This window comes from Ylistrum balloti, unplaced genomic scaffold (genome assembly GCF_031769215.1).
Source record: "Ylistrum balloti isolate Yb309-2 unplaced genomic scaffold, AGI_CSIRO_Ybal_v1 Utg370208, whole genome shotgun sequence".
NCBI classification, from domain to species: Eukaryota; Metazoa; Mollusca; class Bivalvia; order Pectinida; family Pectinidae; genus Ylistrum; species Ylistrum balloti.
The window spans coordinates 1,623,086-1,647,416 of record NW_026782179.1 but is presented as its reverse complement, the minus strand read 5'-3'; the positions used below and the strand labels follow the sequence as shown (position 1 = coordinate 1,647,416).

General features: G+C 34.4%; 1 protein-coding gene across 1 annotated transcript in view; it reads right to left on the bottom strand.

Annotated features, from left to right (window-relative positions):
* LOC132551571 (E3 ubiquitin-protein ligase SMURF2-like) overlaps positions 1-23,953 on the bottom strand; it is a 44,518-nt gene extending 20,565 nt beyond the window's left edge. The window contains exons 1-5 of the mRNA XM_060215725.1: positions 23,863-23,953; positions 22,521-22,559; positions 12,497-12,605; positions 11,921-12,054; positions 4,213-4,393 (exon numbers count right to left, since the gene is read on the bottom strand). Coding sequence (XP_060071708.1) covers positions 4,213-4,393; positions 11,921-12,054; positions 12,497-12,605; positions 22,521-22,559; positions 23,863-23,920 — 521 coding nt within the window. The 5' untranslated portion in view covers positions 23,921-23,953. The remainder of the gene's footprint in view (positions 1-4,212; positions 4,394-11,920; positions 12,055-12,496; positions 12,606-22,520; positions 22,560-23,862) is intronic.
* Positions 23,954-24,331: the final 378 nt, after the last annotated feature.

Here is a 24,331-nt window from a genome sequence, read left to right as displayed (position 1 = left end):
ACCATATTTCCCTGTTTACAGATGTGATGCATTATCATCACATAGCTCCTTTGTTGTTTGGTTATATAGATATGGCCATGTCTGATTTTGTGATACAGTTGTGTTTTTTTTCTCCGTTATTATAACATTACAATAAGGACAAAGAACATGACATCATGTACGGTAACACACAGTCAAAATTGAACTGAAGTCTGCAAAAGCATCTATCCTTGCACTACATCAGCATAAGGTAAAAAAAAAAAGCATCCTTAACTTTTTTCACAACAGCGTTGTCAGTAGAGAGTTAGCCTCTGTGTTACACTCTTTTTTTTTTACTGGTTTTTTTCCCACCTAATGAACAATCAGGGCCATTTTCAGGTGGGGTCTACTTGTAGTAGCCGGACAACATACAGGAGGCCTATCGCATGCTCTTCAGAGCAATACGATGAAGTGTCTTGCCCAAGGACAAAATCATGTCAGCAATGACCAGTTCGTTTCTCAGCTTCTTGATAAGCAAAAACTGCCATGGGTAGGAAGCGATAAAGCACACACCTCAATCTTCAACCAAGTTTACTTGGGCCAATATTCTTACTGACTGAACTATCCAAACCGACAGCTTTTACTGAGACACAAATTTTATCTACAATTTTTTATGCCAATATCTCCGATACATTTTATCTATTGATTGATATACTGAACAACACTTTTTTTTTTTTTTTTTTGAATTAATTCAAGTGCTGTTTACTAAATATAGTTAGGCTGAACACTTAAGACAATCCACAGTGTTGATACATGGCTGAGCTTAATGGTTTATAATTAATTACTGGCATGATACAGACCTCAAATGTCCACCTACTGCTGATATCTTAGTGGTAAACAAAAACATCAATTACCAGTAACCATGGCAATTACAGTTCTGTATACAGTTTTACACACTATACTCCTACATGGATGTTAACTTGACGGTCAATTAGTTATCGCTGACCAAATCTACTGTACCATGTCCATACATCAAAATCTCCAGACAATTTCTTAGATGTCCACCTACAGTCAAGCTAAGCAGGATCTACCTGTGTGTTGGACTATGCACTGATGACACAGGTAAAAAGTTCACTAACGAGAAAGTGTAGTGGGCGTGATGGGGACGTTTAAGTGGATATCATTGTCAACAATTTACCAGGTAGATCACTGTAAACAGATTCCCAGCTGCAAGTTAAAGGACTGAACAGGAAGTTGAAAAAAAATCATTCCATTGGTGAAAAGAGCAATGAAAGTCATTTAATCAACGGTGTTTCATTTGTTTTCACTGAGCTAGAATTAAATCTATGAGAAATAAAAGATTGCCAAAAATAAAAGAAAAACAAAAAACTGTCACTTATCAGTATAAGAGCCACTCGTGTCATGAGCGTGAAATGTCAAATAGACCTATATGATTAAATGTCCTCAGGATTGCAATCTCAACACAATTAATGCTTACACAGGTAACGTACTCCATGTAGGCGTGAAATTTATGTGCATCTAACAAATTAACTTTTTGAAGATGACAGAAAAGATATCTAGGTTGTGGCTGGCATTATCTGTCGACTGTACAAACAGGATTTTGTGTTCCAGCTTGATATGTATTACAATGATGTTATAGTCACCAGAAAGTCTTAAAATAAAAACATTGCAGGCCTCTATTTCTAATCCTGACACTTTTATCAAGTTTAATTTATGTATCTCCCTCCCACACAGATTTTAATTCAAAAATGACACATTTATTTATTTAGGACACAATATCAGTTAGCTTACTGTTGTGTATCTGATCTTGAAGCCTGTTTATAAATATGTTTTTCTTTCTACCCCATAGGGCATATTTATTTACCCAAGTTTCTTTTACAAAGGTTAGTATGATCTACAAACACGTTCCTTCCTACCTCCCACATGGATGGCAAATGTACACTCAAAGGATACAAATTTATATAGTGTTGGAAAGTGCCTTTCCTGTTCATCCTTTGTGAAAATCTTTTTATTGGCAATGTTTAAATTATGTTTTTCCTGAAAACTGTGTGGCTGTCTGTATATACTCCTTGTAACAAGGTTTTAAAATTTTGAGATTTTGGTTTTTTCAATTTTTTTCATTTATGCATGTTTTTGTTCAAACAATATTGTATAAAAGCAAGAAATCACACCTTTTTCTGTTATCAAAAATGGTGTTAAAAACATCTATTCTCTCAAGACAAATTATAATCCTACTAAAAACATGTCAATACAAATGAATAATAAATTTCAAAACATCTGGAAACATTCACCATATGTAATACCTGAAACATCTAGAATATGTTGTCAGAGAAAAACTGCCAAACCGACATTGTGTAGATCTATGATATTAGTGCTGTGGTGAGATGACAGACATCTATGTGTGTTTAATGGTATTCTTACACACTTGGCAAATTATCATGTATCGTATGTTTTTTTTTTATATATCATAATGTATTTAACCTAATAAACACACTGCATACTAAAATCAAATCAATTAAACAAGACTTTTAAATGAAATCTCACAAACAAAAATTACTATTAATCTTCTTTGTTGAGAAGAAGTATCAATTTCTATGAAAATTTTCTATCATTACTGAGTATTTCCATCATATCTGACTACACATTTTATGAACAAATGCTAGTGCTGAACTGAGGACAACATAGTCATGTAAAAGTTGTTCTTATAATGTTTTTCAAAAGAGGGAATATGGTTTTTGAGGGAGCTAACTGGACCAATTATGTACTATTCCAGGGCTCCCTCCTTCTGTAATGCATTTTGTAGTGTACTAATATATTCAACATTGAATGTACCCCTCCTTTTTCTGGTACACCATACAACTGCCATTGATAATTGACCAAGATAATTCAATGATATCTCCTAATAGTGTAAATACACTACACCCCTTTTACAGTCCAATAACATTACTGTTATATTAATACTAACACCACTTGTCATTTATTGACATATCAGCGATTCCAACTTCTTAAACCTAATAGATAAGTAACTAGCAAAAACTACTTCAATAAAAGTAATCAAAAACTTCCTAAAAGTTACTCTCTTTAAAACTTAGTTTTCATGTTTAACTTAGTAATAAAATCCATTGGTTAATTAAAATGAAATTTAATGTTAAAACATTGAGCAATAATCATCATTTGAAATATTCTGAAATATAAAGGTTTTCATTTATATCTAACCTTCTGTGGTAAGAAACTAACTTAATAATAAGGCAATGAAAATTTTATGCACTTCGTAAGAACGGTTTGTATGGTTAGCTGAAACCATTTGTCTTGATGTTATCTGGTAGCTTCTTTTCTGGGTGTTTATTTTAGCTTAAATGAATATTTCTTAAAATTCTTTGTGAGGTATTTTATAACTGTCCTTGTAACAATCAATAACTGTTATGGACCTACATTAAATGCCACACACAATTTCTTTATTTTTGAGATTTAGGGGGATATCAAAATAAAAATTTAAGATAATTTTGTTAGATGTAATATCATCAAGATGACCTTTCAACAGCAGTTTTGTCAATAATAACCATTGTTTAATCATCCCATGGTCACAATTTCTGACACATGAAGACAATGGTAGCTATTGTTGGCACTAATGATATGCCACTTCATGTTTGATTTAATGTAATCTTTTTGACCGAGAGACAGATGCAGTAGGACTGCATATGAATTAACATTTCAAACTGAACACATAAGTACATAATAAACAATCTGCCTTACTCATCTCCTCTATGAGCTGAAACCAAATGTGTGAAATTCAAAACATTTCTAAATTACCCAAATTGACATGCCCTTTCATACCTCTTAAGCAGAACAAATTTGCTGACTTAACAATAAGTGGACAACTGGGATACTTTTATCACGGTAAACTTAATAAAAATGACTAGTACTCTCACAGATGATCTTATTTTCAGTAGATGAACTGTTCAATATACTCATGCCAAGAAGATTAAGTTTTGAAAATTGATATCAGAAAATATACTAAAAAAAAATCAATTCAATACTTAATTTAATTTTCGTCAGATTTCATAAATAAATCTCATGGTATGTGAGTTAATTGACAAGTTTAATTGTTGAAAAGAAAATTATTAGAATACTAGTAATTGTTATTATGGTAGGTTGAACTGATAAGGCTGGAATATAAATTCCTGATTAACAAATAATCTAAAAAAAAAAAAGAAGAGAAAAACTGGTACTCACCCCTCAGGTAGTTCATTGGGATCACTGGGGATGGATGAAGGGATGACCGAGGCGTCGGTTACGTTGGGACCCGATCCTGTGAGAGAACTGCCCCTGTCTCGGGAGATGAGACTGATAACAATTTGTCCTCGAACATTGTCATTATCATCACTGTTATTCCGCTGTAAATCGAGTCGCTGGACTGTAACAGAAATTTGCGAAGGTCGTTGCTGAGTACAGCGTAGAGGCATGGAGACACAAACCGACATTGGTGTTTCATATAATCCTTATGAGAAGTCATTCCATCACTGCACATAAATTGACCAAACTGTTTAATCCTGAAATCTCAGACAGTTTACAAGTAAATGATATGTATGGATGTAGAGACTGCACGTTAGCTTATCCAATGGTGACAGTCTGTGTATATATATACAGTCTGTAGTCACTGAGGTAGTAGTAGCACAGACCACACCGTCCATACACAACACAGGTTAATAGAGAGTTGCTGCACGTTACGTGTGTATAAAGTGAACCTCTCCCTCAGCTATGACAGCCGTCCATACTGTAGTGCTAACAGCTAGATAAATGGTGCCCCACTAAGACAAATTGTCCCCTCCTCCCTGTGAAGCATAATGCTACCTGTAGACCCACACACACCAGGTAACTTCTGTCAAGTTCGACCCCCAGCGCAGGTTAAATAGATATCCCATCTGACACTTGACCCCTGTCAGAGCAATATCTACATTTCACTTTGTACATTAAATACATGAAATGGGTGCACGCAGACTTCAAATATACAACCACAAATCTATTCGTCCATGAAGCATTTTTTCCACAACACCATTTTATGTAATAGATCTGATTTTACATTCACCACCTCAAAATTTAAAAAAGGAAAAAAAAAAAAAATGAGATACAATAGACAAAATATATTAAATGTAAAAATATTCAAGTATCTTTATGGCAGTTTTTATGTTCTTTCTTCAAGTCTTCAGAGAACATTATCAGTTACATCTATGAATTAAAACCACGCAAGGAAAAGAAATAAAGAACTCATTCAGTTTGAATTTCCTGTTGAGAATACAACACAAAGTATCAAGTTTCACACAAGCAAGTCTATGTATAAACACCCATTTATTTTGACATTTTATCTTTAAAAAAAATCATCTCTATAAATAGCAAAAATATAATTCTTTATCTGTTGAATCTTGACCGAAAGTTGAACATGTCTCTCAGACATATAAGCCTTTAAATTGGTGTTGTTGTTTGGTCCTCACTTCAATGTAACATAGTAATATTGTTTGGTCCCTATCCCATGTAACTCAATATCATTGTTTGGCTAAATGTACCCAAAGTAATTTATTGAAATTGTGTAGTTCCTGATTCAATGTAACTCAGTAAAATTGTATGGCCCACTCCTCCTGTGTAATTCAGTATCAATGTTTGGTCCCTGCTTCAATGTAACTCAGTAAAATTGTTTGGCCCCTCCTTCAGTGTGTAACTAAGAACCATTGTATGATCCTTGGCCCAATGTAACTAAGTGTCCTTGTTTGACCCCTCCTTCAGTGTAACTAAGAACCATTGTATGGTCCTTGGCCCAATGTAACTTAGTGTCCTTGTTTGACCCCTCCTTCAGTGTAACTAAGAACCATTGTATGGTCCTTGGCCCAATGTAACTTAGTGTCCTTGTTTGGCCCCTCCTTCAGTGTAACTAAGTACCATTGTATGGTCCTTGCCCCAATGTAACTAAGTGTCCTTGTTTGACCCCTCCTTCAATGTAACTAAGAACCATTGTATGGTCCTTGCCCCAATGTAACTTAGTGCCCTTGTTTGACCCCTCCTTCAGTGTAACTAAGAACCATTGTATGGTCCTTGCCCCCATGTTACTTAGAGTCCTTTTTGTTTGGCCCCTCCTTCAGTGTTCCTTAGTACCATTGTATGGCCCTTGCCCCCATATAATTCTGTATCATTGTTTGGCCCACCACTCCCATGTAACTCTGTATCAATGTTTGGCCCAATGCTTCCATGTAACTCTGTATCAATGTTTGGCCCACCACTCCCATGTAACTCTGTATCATTGTTTGGCCCACCACTCCCATGTAACTCTGTATCATTGTTTGGCCAACCACTCTCATATAACTCTGTACATTGTTTGGCCCAATGCTCCCATGTAACTCTGTATCAATGTTTGGCCCACCACTCCCATGTAACTCTGTATCATTGTTTAGCCCACCACTCCCATGTAACTCTGTATCAATGTTTGGCCCAATGCTCCCATGTAACTCTGTATCATTGTTTGGCCCACCACTTCCATGTAACTCTGTATCAATGTTTGGCCCAATGCTCCCATGTAACTCTGTATCATTGTTTGGCCCACCACTCTCATGTAACTCAGTATCAATGTTTGGCCCAATGCTCCCATGTCACTCAGTATCAATGTTTGGCCCACCACTTCCATGTAACTCTGTATCAATGTTTGGCCCACCACTTCCATGTAACTCTGTATCAATGTTTGGCCCAATGCTCCCATGTAACTCAGTATCATTGTTTGGCCCACCACTTCCATGTAACTCTGTATCAATGTTTGGCCCACCACTTCCATGTAACTCAGTATCATTGTTTGGCCATGTAAATCTGTATCAATGTTTGGCCCAATGCTCCCATGTAACTCTGTATTAATGTTTGGCCCATCACTCCCATGTAACTCTGTATCAATGTTTGACCCAATGCTTCCATGTAACTCTGTATCAATGTTTGGCCCACCACTCCAATGTAACTCTGTATCAATGTTTGGCCCACCACTCCCATGTAACTCTGTATCATTGTTTGGCCCACCACTTCCATGTAACTCTGCATCATTGTTTGGCCCACCACTCCCATGTAACTCTGCATCATTGTTTGGCCCACCACTCCCATGTAACTCTGTATCAATGTTTGGCCCACTACTCCAATGTAACTCTGTATCATTGTTTGGCCCACCACTCCCATGTAACTCTGTATCAATGTTTGGCCTCTCCTTCAGTATGATTTAGTACCATTGTTTTGTTCCATCTCATATGTAACTTAGTTTCACTGACTGAACCAATCTCCAATGTAAATTGTATGACAACATTCTCATAGTAGTATTGGTTAATTGTCTTTAGAAACCTGAACTACTACAACATATTTGTACAGTCAACCTTTGTATTTGTGTTTAAAATCCCTGATAAAACCCCCAAACAGGATGTAATGTAACAAAATAAACTGGTATGTTTGTAATGCCTCTCAAAACAAAATGGCAACAGCATAAAACAAATATTGATACATATAAATAAAAACAAACTTTATTTTCCATCATTTACCATTTCATATAATTGGGCATTACTGCTGCATTCACACATGTGCAGTCCAACCTGTTTCAGTAGTCCCTCAGTAGATGACTTCCTAACTTGTATGAATGTAATAAATCCTAGCTTTCTTCTACAATGTTTTTTTTTTTTTTTACATTAAATGTGTTTGCTTCTAACATATTAGCTCCTAACACTTCCAGCTGCAGAAGGCCTCATGAATGTCACTATGTCACAATATCAATGTCATGGATGGTAGAACTACTTAAACATAAATGATATTTGAAACTATTATCACACAACTGCATTGTATAGTAAAAATATGAAACCAGGTATCCCCCTGTCAAACACTATTACATTACCAAACCCACCCAGAATTAGCAAAGGCAGAAACACTGAAGGTCATGTTACCAAATTTATAGTTACCAAAACATCTAGAAAACAAACCAGTCAATAACAACATGTGCTTGTTTTGTTTGACTTACAAAACAAAATTTTGGTCTTTCAATTATAAAGGCATGAATTCCAATACAGTTTACTTTGTGATTCTATCAAAATGTCATTAATCAGTGAGGAATATCACCAAACGTTGTAGCTGTCAAATGTAATATGTATCAAGATCAACCCTGAAGTTTTACTTCAGTACAAGGATAGAAATATCTGATTGGCTCCTGATTATAAAACATTCCTATGTATTTAAGCTCTGGTCATGTTTCTGATAACATTTTGTGTTACTTCAGGATATATTTATTTGGTGTAGTTTTACCTGGGATATGTGAATTAGAAATACATAGTGTTGGTTTATAATTTTACCCACATAGAACATATTATAGACAATTAAAATACACAACTTGGCTAATTTCTGTTAAATGGGATACACAACAAAATTTCCACATGGGAAACTTAACCATTCTAATGGCTAGAAACATGCATACAAACGTTGGCCATTGTAAACAGCAGATCATTTTTGGTAAACCAAGGACCATAACTTTATATAACGAGTGAGAAGATATATATCCTAGTCAAAATTTTTTTCAGTCTAAGGTGTCATGTATCAACCATGTAAGACCTGGATTCCTTCAGAATATTAATAAATCTGGTCATAACTTTTATTTATTACAACATAGCAACACAAAACTATTTTGTTGATATTGATAAAATCACCAGTTGCAAATTACTGCCAGTAAAATAACATCGATGATTATCTATATCATTCAGCTGGTGATGAGGCATACTAATTGTACCCAGTAAACCCCAAACATGTTCGATAAGCATAATTTGGAATTTTTTTCCCGTCAAATATTTCTTTTTCGATATTACCAATAGGTATGAAAAAGTCGCTACAGAGACCATAAATTTCACTACAAATGTCACATAGTTGCAAAAGTTTAAAATCAAAACTAAAAGAGCACTATCAGATTTGGAGTATATTGAAAGCACTGTGCAAAAGGCGCAAGACATGCTATTTATCATCAGACCTCCCTTCACTCAATAGCTCTATTGGAAACATGTGTGAGACTGTGTAATAACGGAGTGTACAATTAGGAAGATGACAGCAATTAACCGAAAGATTTCAGGGACAGAATTTTTATGTTTCAGCTGTATTTTTTTTATGGAGGTTTGTGCACAAAACAGCAAGCCAAGTAGCCAAATAACTGGTCCCATCGACATTCTACCAAAGCAGGAAAACATTACCCCCTCCCTATCTGGTCCTGTCTGTCAAATGTCATACTGACAACAAGTTCACACAGTCCCACATAGGGTAAACATTTTGTCTGTAACAGCCGCATTCCAAACATTTTAAGTACATGGTGATCAATTACTTTTTTTCTGATATATGTATGTATATCTGTCACAGACATTGGCAAATGTTTAGCTTTCAAACGATGATTGGGTTACAAATGAAAGCCATATTTTCCAGTTACACAATCAATGGTATTTACAAGTGATGTCAAATTTTTTTCATAATGGAAAATGTTTACAGGACTTGAATGCCATTGTCACCATGTAAAATTAGTGTCATGGTCAGATGACTTCCTGTAAACACTTACTTAGATTTTGATGTTGGCAACTTCAATATCAACCTGAAGTATCAACTCAAATCTAATGAATTACGTTGAATATCTATGTCTTCCTTTCTCTTCTTTATATAAAGTTAAGTCTATTAAAATCAGTTGTCACTAGGGTCAAACAGGAACTGGTGGTAAGGGTGACCTTCACCTTAACCTGAAACACACTAATATGATTTAATGAAAAAATGAAGTCCGCGAAATGGCAGAGAGGTCAAATGGCTGAAATCTTTATCAATGTCAGATTTCCTAGAACCAAGTTATGAAGCTATATACAAAATCTTGGCAAGTTCTCATATTGACAAAAGAAGAGATAAAAAAGAAAAGGAAATAAGTAATAGTCTCTTTGCTATGATAAAGAGAAATGTCCTAGTCAGCAGTATGTCTACATTCATGCTGCAGAAGTAATTACAGTACTCTAAAATTGATGTAAGATAATAAAGTCCAGCCAGGCTCTGTCTACAGCTCTTTATAGTACTGAGAAAACATTCTCATCTCCAGAACAAAGGTATTTGAAACATATAGAACTTTCACTGAAAAAGAGTTTTATGATAAGCTGAATTCTAGGGTTACAACTATCTACCAAAACAACCAAATCTGCGAATCTAGTATCAGAAATATTTTTTTTTATGAATAATGATGTAGCCCTGGTAAATAGTACCAAGTAGTCCCCATATTAAAGAGAGAGATCTCCTAAACTTGCTTGTTCAGAATCTGACTAGTAAGTCAGAGGTCCTGGGTTCAAATCCTAACAGAGGCATTGGGCTAAGTAATGACCTCTGTTACATTAGCGCCGGTGTAGGGACTTGTGGATAATACTTAGCTGTTTTCACAAGGACCCTGTAAACACTGGAAACTTGTGGACATGTAATTTCCTGGATGGGGAGTACATAATTATAACACTGGTAAGATACTAACAGCAATATATCGCCCAGCAAGAGAGAACTTCTCTTTAGCTTGATTGGTTGAGGCAAATAAACCACAGGTCCCAGTAATGAATCCTAGTGAAGGCATTGAAATACATAATGACCTCTGTTACATTGGTGCCTCAGGAATAATACTGAGCAATACTTTCACAGACATCACTGCAAACCCAGGTAGCTTGAGGGCATGTAACTTCCTGGGGGTTGAGTATGTTACCCTTGTTAAATACTACATGCAATATACCGCTTGATTAGAGAAACTTTTCTGTAGCTTGATTGGTTAAGTTGAACTAGTAAGCAAGCGGTCCCAGCTTCGAATCCTAGCAGAGGCATCAAATATATGACCTTTGTAAACAGTGATAAATTAATAAAAAATTCCATCACTAAAATTTAAATTTTCAATAAGACATGATTATGTGCATGAAGACAAACTTGGTATCTGGGTCAAGTTCAACTTATTGTTTAGTTTCTTGTCAATATAAACAGATTAATATCCACAATAATGACAGACTGCTATCATTAAATTTCCAGCTTGTATAACAGTGTCTATTACGTACCATTATGACGGCTACCATGACTGAGGTAAACACCTTGACAGCAATGTCCGTAATGGACATTTACATCTACATCAACATTTCAAATACAGTCATAATAGAAGTAATAACCTGCACACTGCCTTTGTTGACTAAAAGCAAAGACAGCTATACAGATGTCAAAAGCCTTCTTAACTGTAACATCCATCCACAGTATTTCTACACATACATCAATAAGTTACAATGGAACACAATTTTATGAGTGCTTTATCAAACAGAAAATCTGGCACTGGGAACTGAAACCAGAGCAGAGAGGTTAGGATAGGAATAGGATATTAGATAAAGAAACAGAAATGAATGCAGGAAAAGTGTTAGAACTGGTCCTAAGGAAGCAGAAAGGTTAGGATTGAAACCGGGGAAGGAGAAAAGGTTAGGATTGAAACAGAGGGAGGAGAAAGGTTAGGATTGAAACCGGGGAAGGAGAAAGAAAAGGATTGAGACAGAGGAAAGGGAAAGGTTAGCATTTAACTGGGGAAAGATTAAGAAAAACAACAGGTACAGAAGAAAGGTTAGGATTGAAACAGAGGACTGAGAAATGTTAGGATTGACACAGGGGAAGGACAAAGGTTAGGATTGAAACAGAGAAAGGAGAAAGGTTAGGATTGAAGCAGCAAAAGGAGAAAGGTTAGGATTGAAACAGGAAGGATTAGAAAGGTTTAGGTTGGAGGAGAAATTAGGGAAGGAGGAGATAACTGAAAATTATCCTAATCCTGTATCTTAATTCTGTATTCTAAGACAAATAATAGGAAGAATTAATAATTTGAAAGCATGTAGACTATTATTCTTCACACAAATCATGTTAAACATCATGTACTTACATCCAGTGTCCTTGAGCTGTTGGATGGCATTGGACTTGATCCGCACACAACCAAGAAAACCTGCTCCTTGTTTCTTGTGGATCTTCTTGTGGTTCCAAATACTGATAGTTACTGAATCTTTACTTCCAATGTACCTGTCATAAAGGGGCCAGAGGGTCTGTCATCAGTGGGTTCAGAATAACCAAAGGACAAAACATTTATAAATGTAATCAACAGAATTCAAAAAATTCAAAGCCAGACAATAATGACAAATAGGTGAAAACTGTACATGCTCAGTGATTTATACATTTACTTCAGTGTAATTAGATACAGGTGAATTTATTCTGGAATTGGTAGAAATCTGAAAGATACTATCACGAGGCATTCTAGTGACAAAAAACTTTATGTATCTGGATTTCACATGATCACCTGGCAATATGGTTTCTCAATACAATCTGAAAACAAGGACTTTGTTATTAATCAGTTGTATCACTGCTCAAAAGCTGAGGCTTTTGTTTTGGTAGTAGATAGGATATATAAAAATAAAGGTAATAAAATATTTGCACCTGTCTTACACAACTGATCCTTTCTACTTACAGGTCATAATGCTGGTTCCACTTGGGGTCAAGTGTGTTTTTACTGGTATCTGTTGAATGGCATTGCCCAGAGCCATCTACACTGATCTTAGCAAACGGATCCGGAAGTCCTGAAAATGCAAACAATAATTACAGGAAAAAGAGTTTTTGAAAGTCTAGTACTTAACTCCTCTGTCCAAAAAAACCAAAATATTATGCTACTCTATGATGGAAATATGATCATATGAGTTAGAAAGCATGCATATTTTTACAACATAATTATATAAAAGCCATAAAATTTTAGAAGTAATATTGAGACCTGCTATCGCAGTCTGGTTTAAATAGTACTTTACTTTTGAGAAAACTAGTATCCAGTTGTCCTTAAAATCACAGTCTTTATCTTTTACACTTAAATGTGTAATTATCATAGGTATCACTCATTCCTTAATTAACTCCTCACAAGGCATCACAGATAATACAGATTTCCAGATTCAACCATGACTAATGCACGCTGAAATTTGGCCAAGTGGCTGAAGTTTGATCAAAATTCCAAAAGGAATGATGCCACTAGTGCGCTGAAAAGATTTTTGAAATATAGATATGGTGACCTTGACCCTATAACCCTGAAATGTTTTAGTGTCCTTTATAAATATGCGCAGTTTGTAGAATATTCTATTGACATTATCAACCTTTAGAAAATGTTATAAAATATGTACAATTTGATCAAAATCTTTCAATGACTAAAAGTGATAAGAAAGTATTTAGGGTGACTTTGAACCTACAATCTTGAAAATCTGGAGACTTTAACTAACCTGAGATATTATGGCCTATCATGAGAGGGGAACAGTATGCTTAATCTTCCTCAAGTAATGTAGCCCCTAGAGTGCTAACAATGATTTTCTAGAAATAGTAACAGCCACTCTAACCTTGACCCTTCAACCCTGAAATTTGAACTGAGATATTGTGGTTCTCTACATGTATGTGGGTGTTTGATTAAAATCTCTTCAGTAATGATACCACAACATACGATCAGAGGGACATATGTATGGAGTTCCTACATCTCCTCTGAATTTCAGTAGTGAGGGGATTATGAGTATTCAATTTACATCCTTCCTTGGATTTGTGAAGAACACTTTTTGAAAGGAGATAAACCTCAATGGAAGGTAGCATACAGCCTTAAGCATTCTCCAATTGAATTGTGACATAAATACAATAACATTTCTGATGATTTCTGATTAATTAATTTAAAAATAATTTGTAAAACATGTAATTAGTTTCATTTCTTTGTTTAGGGTGCCATTGTTTACTGTCTATTTTCAGTTACAAACCTCTCTTATTGAATGATATGCTTTACTTGCTGTTTATTTTTTAAATAAATATTGTAGATTCACAATTATGTATACAGAGATACAGAGTTTAATTTCCATGTACATCTAAGGTGTGACATAAATGTAATGGCTGGACAACAATGGTGGCCTGATGTCCAGGTGATAAACAAGCAGATTATAACCAGGGGGACACCATTTCATGCTCAGGTATGACGGACATCAAAAACAGATATCCCACAACTTATACATTCATGCATGGGATCAACAGAATCTGGCTCAGGGATCGTGACACAATCTTAAACTCAAGTTTGTACTTAGTCAATGACATATATGGCATCTCTTTTCATAGTGTTACCCATGACTGGCAAAGTCAAAACTTCACAAAGTTTCAGACTTCAGATTGCTTCGTGATCCTAGGGCCTGTGCTACTTTGAGGGTTAGAATATTACCAAGTCTAATTTTTTTTCATACCTGTAAGTCATTTAACCACTCAATAACCATTAGTATTTATTTTGAATATACAATCTGGGAGACAGATAAGTAGAATGACATCCCTTAAATAGACTAAATCCACTATTCACCTATCTATAAAATTACACTCAAACTAAGTTTAAAATTCACAGCAAAAGCAGCTATAAATTTACAAAAGACACACTTGTGAATAGCATCATTAAATACAAACTGAATTTTTTCAGTGGTGCTAAGGACCTTAATTTTGAAACCTAGTAAGTAACTAAGGAAAATCAATTTGATGGAGAGAACCTTCAAGATCTAAAAAATGAAGGGGTAGGAAGAAAATTAATTATTTAGATAAAGAGGTGTATTAATCCCATATTTCAATAAATTTCTTAATTTTCATAAATCTGATCATTTCAAAAGAACAACAAGTACATGTGTATGAATTAGTCACTCAATTAATAGGAATGAGTAATTTATTTAACAAGGCTACTGTCCCCAGCTGTATACGATCAGTCTGTAATTATGCATGTGTTATAAAGCAGCATGTACATCTACCCAGTATAAACAGATGATGTAGGGTTTATTCATTATTTATTATACATGAATCATGTGGAATGTGTCTAAACATATTTTATTATAAATACTCCATTCTACATTTACTAACATTTACTTCCTTTAATCTCTAAATTTCAGGCTTTTTACCCCAGTAACATAAGACTCTCAAGTCTTAGGTAGACCTCAACAATAACTAGTCTCATTAGCCACTCTAATATTATGTAATTAGAAAAAAGAAAATCTGTAATATTTTGAGATTTTCCCATTCAGATTTTTTTTCAAAAACAGATTTTCCAGTGTCCACTACTTTAATTAATGGAATTAAAATGGAAATTTCCCGAAAGTTACAACTGACCTCCCCACAAAAAATATGACATTCAAATTCAGTAATCAATATGCTAAATTTTCCACATTCACAGTTTGAACATTGGAAAATCTCCAGCTTTCTATACCACTGCACCTATATATCCTCTATTATCTCCCTTTATGCTTCATAAATTTGTCCTTGGCATTCATTATACATTATTATCCAGTACATGTCTAGCCCATGTAGTGTAAAAGTTATTACGGGGATTATTTTTTTTGTATACTACAAGGTTACACCTGCTTTGGGGGATGGCCAAACAACATGTAATAATCATCAATAATCATCCGCAGCAGTCCTAGATAATTACATTTATAGTCGTTTATGCAGTAGCAACATCTCTTCTCCATAGTTGTACAGGTGCCCAAGTCATTCAGATATATCAGTCAAAGAAACAGACAACAAACCTAAACGTCCGTGTTTCTAGTTTAGAGTACAATTAAATGATTTGCAAAGTAGATCCTGAAAACTTATTTCTGCCAGGGTATTACTTTTGAGGTGAAAACTGATAATTTCAGACATCAATGTTTTTACAGGACCCAGGCATATGGCATCACTCCTAACTGAACATGATAGACATAAGAAACCTGTCTATTATATATTATTATTATTATTACTATCTTAAACGGTCTGTCAGATACTCCTCCCTCTTGCCACAAGTGTTATTCTAGTAAGTATTTATTAAAAGATACTGGTAAGATCACTTTACATATGCATTATAATATTGTATATACAAGTCATGTATATCTATTATAACAGTGTTGGTACAAGTCATGTATATGTATCATAATATTGTATACATAAGCCATGTATATGTGTTATAATATTTTATATACAAGCCATGTTTATGTAAGTCGCGCAAAAATGAAAATACTGACTAAACATCAATTACTTTCTGATAAACAAACAAATCAATAAACTTCAACATTTTTAAACAAGTATCATTCTTTCAATTAATAAATTAAAATTATTTACAAATAAGTATTAAAAATCCCTATATCAAAATCATCTCCTGAAATTTTATTCATCATAGCTTGGCCAAAATCATTGCACTTCATATCTCTTCTACTGTTAGTTATATAGGCATTCATTGTAAACCTAAACTGCAAACGATGCATTTTGGCAATAAAAGCAGCAATCTAAAATTAAAAATGGAGTCAGTGTATGGCGTAAATTTTCCCAAGTAAACAATGAACACGTAAAACCACACATGGCTAATGCAAAGAAGTGACATAGGAATGGTTCAAATTTCAGCCCATCGACCTACAGCAAATCTAGGCTGTTAATTCGATCACGTAGCAGCCTTCATGTCATGCAATGCACGTGTACTAAACATATTGAAATAGTTTCTTGATACGTGCATAATTTTGAAAACAAATGCTAACTGGATACATATCAAGGATACAGGCATGCATCTGATGCTCCCATGGTGTTAAGAACAGAACATCACAGATGCAACAGACATGATTGACAGATGGAGCTTTAGGGTCCACCTGGGGTCTTTTTATAGTCCCCTAACTTCCTCCTGGAGCTCCAACAGGGACTGTTCGGCCCTGAGAGTAGCTGCCACCAAATAATGGTTCATGCTACATGATACAATGCATATCTGCAATCGGTGGTGCACGGGTGTAAATTAAACATTTTTTCCATTCTGGCCAGGGTATAATTACAATGGAAAGATACCTACATGGCTAATGTTTATAAATAAAGGGAGGGGGCAGGAGGGAGGTTGGAGTGGAGAAAACCTACTTCAACATTACTAAGGAGTTCAAATACAAACCATGAGAATGGTGGAAGCTTTTACATGTATAAAAATTCTAAAACAAATCATACAGGTAAAATTTTACATTTTGAACTTTATAATAATAAAAAAAATCATACCGATAAAATTGAACAGTCTGAATTTTATATGGATATCTGCTGAAAAGTGAAATGCTCATCTATACAGACGGTTTAAATCAAAATTCAATTTGCATACCAAACTAACACCTACGGTTTAAACTATAATTACTTAAAAATGATTTTTGGTACTTGTTGTCTATGGTAGGTTGTTCTATTTATGTATCTGGTAAATATCTACATATATGATATATAAATTTACAGTAATTTCTTACAATCAATCTGAATAATAATAGCATATCATTAGAGTCTTCAAATTCCAGCACGGCTATAGGAGTTACTTCCCTTGTATTATTTTACTCTGCACTTACTAAACACTGACGCAACACATGTAACTTGATATAAATAAATCATGATGATCTGTCTATCGCATTCCAATGCAAATTTTATGCATTTGAGAGCAATGTAAACATGTATGCACAGGTATATGTGCACATAATGACATTTCAAGTCTGGAAGTTCTCATCAATCAAAGAGGTATGATTATCAATCATATTAATTAAAAACTTCTCTACACCATGAAGGTGCAAATCACACCTAAGTTGATTTCTATACTAATTTAACAGATTAATGAAAACTGAAAAGTTACTCAGGTCTTGTTTAAATGGTAGCACAAACAAATGGTGGGTGTTTTTTTTTTACTTGAAGGATAAGATATGACATCAAAGTACTGTATGTAATACTGTGTACACAGATATAATAATAATTATATAAATATTCAAATCCAAAATCTTCAAATATATGCAACAAACAAAAGCAAAATTAAACATAAGGCACAGTGGGCCTGTTTCACTCACTTATTCTGTAGCTCATGAAGAGAATTTGGCAAATTTCATGTTTATTAGAAACTTAATAGTTATATACTTCCTTTGTAGTATATGTTACAAATGTAAAATTATTTAAACACTTAAAACGTTTTCAATATTCATTAGATATTTGTTAGAAATTTTGGTTCAATTGAATTTGTGGCCTTTTTTCAACATTTGTAAAAGGATGTAAATACTTGTGCAGCTTACATTGTCTTACAATCATAATCACTTGGTACATGTACTTGTCATGACACTGCTATAGTACAGACAATGTGTAAACATGCATGACCTATATTGTAGATGCAATGAGTACACCCTGTTATATTCCTATCTTATTCCAGCGATATTTCCTAAATATTCCTATTCAACCTCTTCATTTGAAGTACAAGTCACAGATATGTGCATAAGAGGGATAACTCTTGTTAGGTTCGGACATGTTTACAAAAATATTACATGAACAAATATGAGAACTATTCCACTTAAGTGGCATCAAGATATTTAGGCATTACCAGCTGAAAATGTCCAGACAATCACTGATGTATACACCAATGACAGACAGTTTTTGGAGTAGGCAAAATCAATTTTACAGGTTTAAGGAAAATAACATAGTTTCACATAAATAATATTTGCCTGTCTTACCAGTTACCACACTGTGGATTAGTTTAAATGACCTTGTGTATTCTACAGGAAATAGTCAGACTCTGATTATGACTAAAATATCAATAAACATTCTCATGTCACTATCATTCAAATTCCACTGATTATTGTTTGTTGACAGTTGTCATTCAGCTTTTTCCAATATTATCATACAGTATGTTCAGTCAACCGATCAATACACCTGTATACCCATTAAAGGTGCACTGTCCCAACAAACGCCGACGACTTGGAAGTAAAAGGAAGGGTTGTAAACGTTGGGACTATTTGTTCTAGTTAAATAGACTATGATAACCTAGAAAAACAACAAAAGTGAAGTAGATGTCAAAGCAAGCAGATTTATGTACTGTGAACAGATTTGTGATCCTTACACATATTTACTGCACGAATCATGTCTAACAAAGAGATATCACATAGGTTGTGTCTGTTTATCCATGTCCTCCATGGGTGGCCGGGTGGCTCAGTGTTCTACATATAACCATTATTTTCCTACTACTTGCCACAATGTCAAGTTCAAAACAGATACTTCAGAGATACTAGGTAATATACACTAATCAGGACCTGGTGTGGTATGGATTTGATATAACAAGAAATCCCAGAAAAATCTTGGTGCCCATCATTAATTGGGCGTCATTTGGTATTTTCCTTTCATGTTTATGCTGTTTATTCTATGAAATTTGAAAATTCCTCCAAAGAAATAGTGATAATAATCTTTAATTATGAAATCCAATATGGCTGCCTATCAGCTGTTTTGTTTCATTGATCTGTCACAAAATCTCAAGGGCATAACAAGGGACCAAGGGGAAACTATACATCAAATTTGGGAACGATCCATACAGCCAGTATATTCACTGTCAAATTACAAGATGGTCAACTGTCAGAATTTTTCTTCCATCAGTCCCAATATCAAAATGGCACAACTAGGAAACTGTGGAGATCTTACTTCAGAAAGATCCAACCAGTACTTCAAAGGAACCCGTGAAAACAAGAACTGTTGATTGACAGATGACATACCATGGATATAGGGTAAATTGAAAAGCCCCACATCTGATGACGGTTGGCAAAAAAATTAAATGCTCATCATACAACTTATTGAAATATTATTTCAATTAAAGAAAAAAAGTATTCTTTATATCTTAAGTAAAATTACCAAAGATATTGCTGAAATGAAATTTTTACTTAAAAAAAGAACAAACCCAGCTGTTTTGAAAATTCTTTACCTGCTGACAGGTATAAGCAAACAGACAAAAAATTACAGACATGTCCTACTCATTTATTACACCAATAATCCTTTAGACTCTTTCACTGTGTTTAACATGAATTGATGAACATTTGTATATAAGACATGAAATAACTGGACACCTCTGTCCCTAACAAGACCATGTAAAGGCATGCACAATCTTTTAAACAGTCGCTATGAATGATAAACATTTCTGCAGGGTATATACTACATACACAGGTGTATGGTCAATATCACGATATCAGTCAATGGACAAATGTTATGTGCTGACTTAAAAGATTTTTACTATCTTGGACGACCCCTAACTTGGTACTTGTGACCTAGGTATATATTGTAGGTGTAAGGTGTATATTATCATGGTACAGTAGTAAATACGGTCTACCTATGAAGGCTTAGTGACTCATCATCTGTCAATTTAACCCTCTGAGTGCTTTAGTGTCAACTAAAGTTTCTCCAAATAGAATTAGCATACTTTGAAGTTGGATGACAAATTTTTAATCAAACTTGTCTTATTGACCACTTGTCTGTAGTTATAACCTGTCTATAACAACCAGTGTCAGAGTACCCAATATTTTATTTACGTTAACAGTGTTCCATTTACTACCTTTTCAAAATGGCAATCTAAATGTCCAGCAGAAATCTGAGATTTACACAAATCTTTATTTAAGACAATCTGGAGATCAGTTATTACACTATATCATCAGCCTTCATTCATTAAACTTCATTATCTCAAAGTATTAATACTACTAATACATGTACACAGAAAAACTATCAGTGAATAAGTTTACAGTTTTGAATATTTCTAAATATGTGTTTTATATAAAAATGTAAACATGATGGAAAATGTCATACATATCAATTACTGGTACTATTGTTTTATTTACAAGTATTATCATACATGCTGCACATTCATTCTTTTTCTCTCTCTTAATTTTGTATATAGAAAGAAACTCAATGCTGAATTTGCTTGCAACATGACATCAAACCAGTACAACATAGCATAGAGTTCTTAAAAGATCCAAACATTGTCAAGACTTGGTGCCAAAATATAGCTATAGTCTCTATAGAACATAACACATGACTGTGCAAGAGCTGCTAAACTCTGATTACAACTGTGCCAGGTGACCTAAATGCTATAAACCGCACAATTTCTACATCTCAACATAATTCACATGATTTTTTTTCATGATCATCAGTAATGAACATCATTGTGACTATAAACTATTCATACCTCACATCTGACAAATTATAGGGTAATGATAGCTCAGTCAGTTCAGGTGTTAGCCTATGTAACACTAGGTAACGATTCCAGGTATGTGCTTCTGCACTCCAACCTGTGGCAGTTTTTTGTTTCACAGGAAGCCGAGATACATACTAGTCTGTGCTGATGAGATTGTGTCTTTAGGCCAGACTCTTAACCCTAATTGTTCCGATTGGCATGTGACAGGCCTCCAATATGTTGTTCAGTGGTAAAGCAGTAGCTATCAACTACTACAAACAGATCAAAATGACCATGGCGGTTCACCAGGTGATAAATTTGGTGAACAAACTAACAAAAAAAAAATAGCACAAAGGACAAGAAGCCATATGTGTCCAACTTTGGACCCCTTGGTTGCTTGGAAGTTGTTGTGAGGTTTTAAAAACGTTTATCACATTTGACCTATGACCTATGACCTTGAAAATGGGTCAATGTCATTACACCAGCATGTTCCGGTTGTGAGTAAGTATCAAGACCCCTGACATTTTCATTATTATATTTTTTCAAACAAAATCACTTGCAAACACTGCTATAGCTGAGCATCACGACCATTTCTCTTATCAGAAAAAATTGTTTGAGACTTTGAAAGTGGGTCAAGGTCATCCTTTACAGCAAACTTTGCTCTTGATTTCAGTATGCTATTTACTCTAAACCTTGGTTATTGAGAAGTTGCTAAAGGAACAAACTGAATCCAAACTGACAGATATGTATGCTTGTATAAGATTGTTTGCCCTTTGGGCACATAAAACTATTTGACCCAATATACCAATACTAACGCTAGCTTCTGGCTACAGCAGCAGGTGCATTGGAAAAGCATTTGTTTATATACATTGTCAAAAACAATAATCTGACACATTTAAATTATGCTCCCAAAACAACATGAAAATGAAGCAATAACTCTCCAACTCTTTACAATTCACATATCTTTTAATATGTATAAAAAACTTTAAAATTAATCCAGTTTGCCGATATTTGAATTGACAGTAAAACTTGAGATAACTGGTTTTATTCAAAACTTTCGAGAGGATATCACACCTTTCATGGGAAGGTATAATGATGCTCAGTCAAACTATTATTCACATAATTTTAGCTGAAACCCACAGGAGATATGAATTCTCCTCATCTTCAAACACAAGTATGTTAACATTAAATTACCTCTACAAAATATTCACCACACAAATAAACATGTTTAAGAGTTCCTGTAACAGCTTCTATTTTGTGATATTAATTGTGGTAAGACAATGACATATGCATCATATTTTGTAAGAATTTAACATGCTGGTGAAAGTAAATATACGGAACATGTTATTAGATGCAAATAATACCTAAATAAAACACTATATCTTGCTGGCATTTTTTGACTCTTCACCAAAGCCCATGAATTTTACTATGGTCATCTTAGTTTAACATAAACCTATCAAATAGTCACTCAATTATATATATATATATATATTATATAAAAAACTCAGACTGTACTTACGAAAGAAATCCTTCTTGGCTAAGTTTTTGGCACATAGTACTGAAAAAAGAAAAGTAGCATAAAAGTAGTTACTTCAAAGGAAAGGAGCCAACGTCAGATGTGAATAAGAGGGTATTAGGTGGGTACTTCTCTGTGAATAAGGATACCATGGGTATGGAGGGCGATTAAACAAAGACTAAAATTATATGTTTGATGAAGATATTAATCACAACATACTCAAATGTTACCAGTTAAGTGTGGTTTTTATTCTGTCTGCTAGTTTTGCCTCTATCACAGAGGCTTCATCATAAGAGTAGTTAAAGACAAGATTCATGTTAATTCATACATAACAGATACAAGCTTATTCTATTTTACAAAAGCTATGTTTTATAATGTTATTGTATGCAGAGGGACATAAGGTTTAAATGTGGTAAGAACTGATATCAGAGAAACCTGAAAATTGTATCCTTTATGGTCTTGCAATTGAACATGTTATCAATTAGCCCTCGTCTAACTTGGTAGAATGTGAGATTGAGAGTTCTATTCACTGCATGTATATCTTATCCATCTCACAAAATACATACATTACCATTCTACTTAACTGTTAACTTTTTTTGTTCAACCAGGAATATCTGTATTAGATTTGTACACATAATTATCCATCAACATAAAGAACAAAAATTCAGTCAAAGTGACAACACTGTGCATACCTAGAAGACTATATATCTCGCATGTGGAATGGGGTCCAAATCAATAATTGTAATACAATCTTCATATTGGCATGCCGACTTGAAGGTACCTCACATCCTTATACTAACAATCAGCTCAAAATGAACCAGATGACTGAGATATAATTAAATTCAGTGATGGCAACAACTCACCCATGGAACAAGACATGAAATGTGTGAGTAACATTTTGGAAGAAAGTGAACATTAAGATAAATACCTACATTTTAGGAAATATATTTACATTAAAATAGCCTTTAAAACGTATCACAACTGAAACATATTCAATCTTTCTTCTATGTTAGCTTACAGACCTGTAGTACAGTGTTAGAAATTAACACTGGATATCAATTTCCCTCTATTATCAGTCAGCCACCGTCAAACCTCGCATATTCATACATAAAATAACTTGACAATTGATCGAATGGTCACGACTCTACCTAACGTATCGAAATAGACTGTAATGTTTGACGAAATGTGCCGATAACGTGACCATTTAAACATATTTCTTCACTATTGACGGGTTGGGACAAGGCAGCCATATTTATTTTGGGTTGGTTCTTTACAATGGACCAGCGTTACAAAACTGCGTTTTTCTCTTACAAATTGGTCAATTTTATAGGCCTGTGATCAATACCTGTTAAGCGAATTTTCATTGTAGATTGTCCATGTCGCCTTGATCCGTTGCTAGCCATTGCTCCGTATCATACTCATGATATAAACAGTATCATCCATTCATTTGTTGTCTTTGAGGAGAAAGCACCAGTTCGACTCTCATATGCAAATTAGACAAGAACAGATCAACTTCCGGTATTGGGTAATCATTATCAAGATATCTTCATCAATCCGTAGTATTTGATGACACTTCATATGACGATTTTGCACATCATAACGACAACAATTTTTCTCAACGTAATACCCAACTTTTCAAAATAATTTTGAAATGCTGAATGAGAAATATGCACCATTTTCTTTATTTACAAAGTGATCCCGCATACCGGATGTGACGTTGTCATCATGCTCTCTTCTTGATGCATAGGGGTGGGGGAGGAGGGGATTAAACGGGAAGGAACAGAGGAAGTGACATTACTACTATTTACTTTACG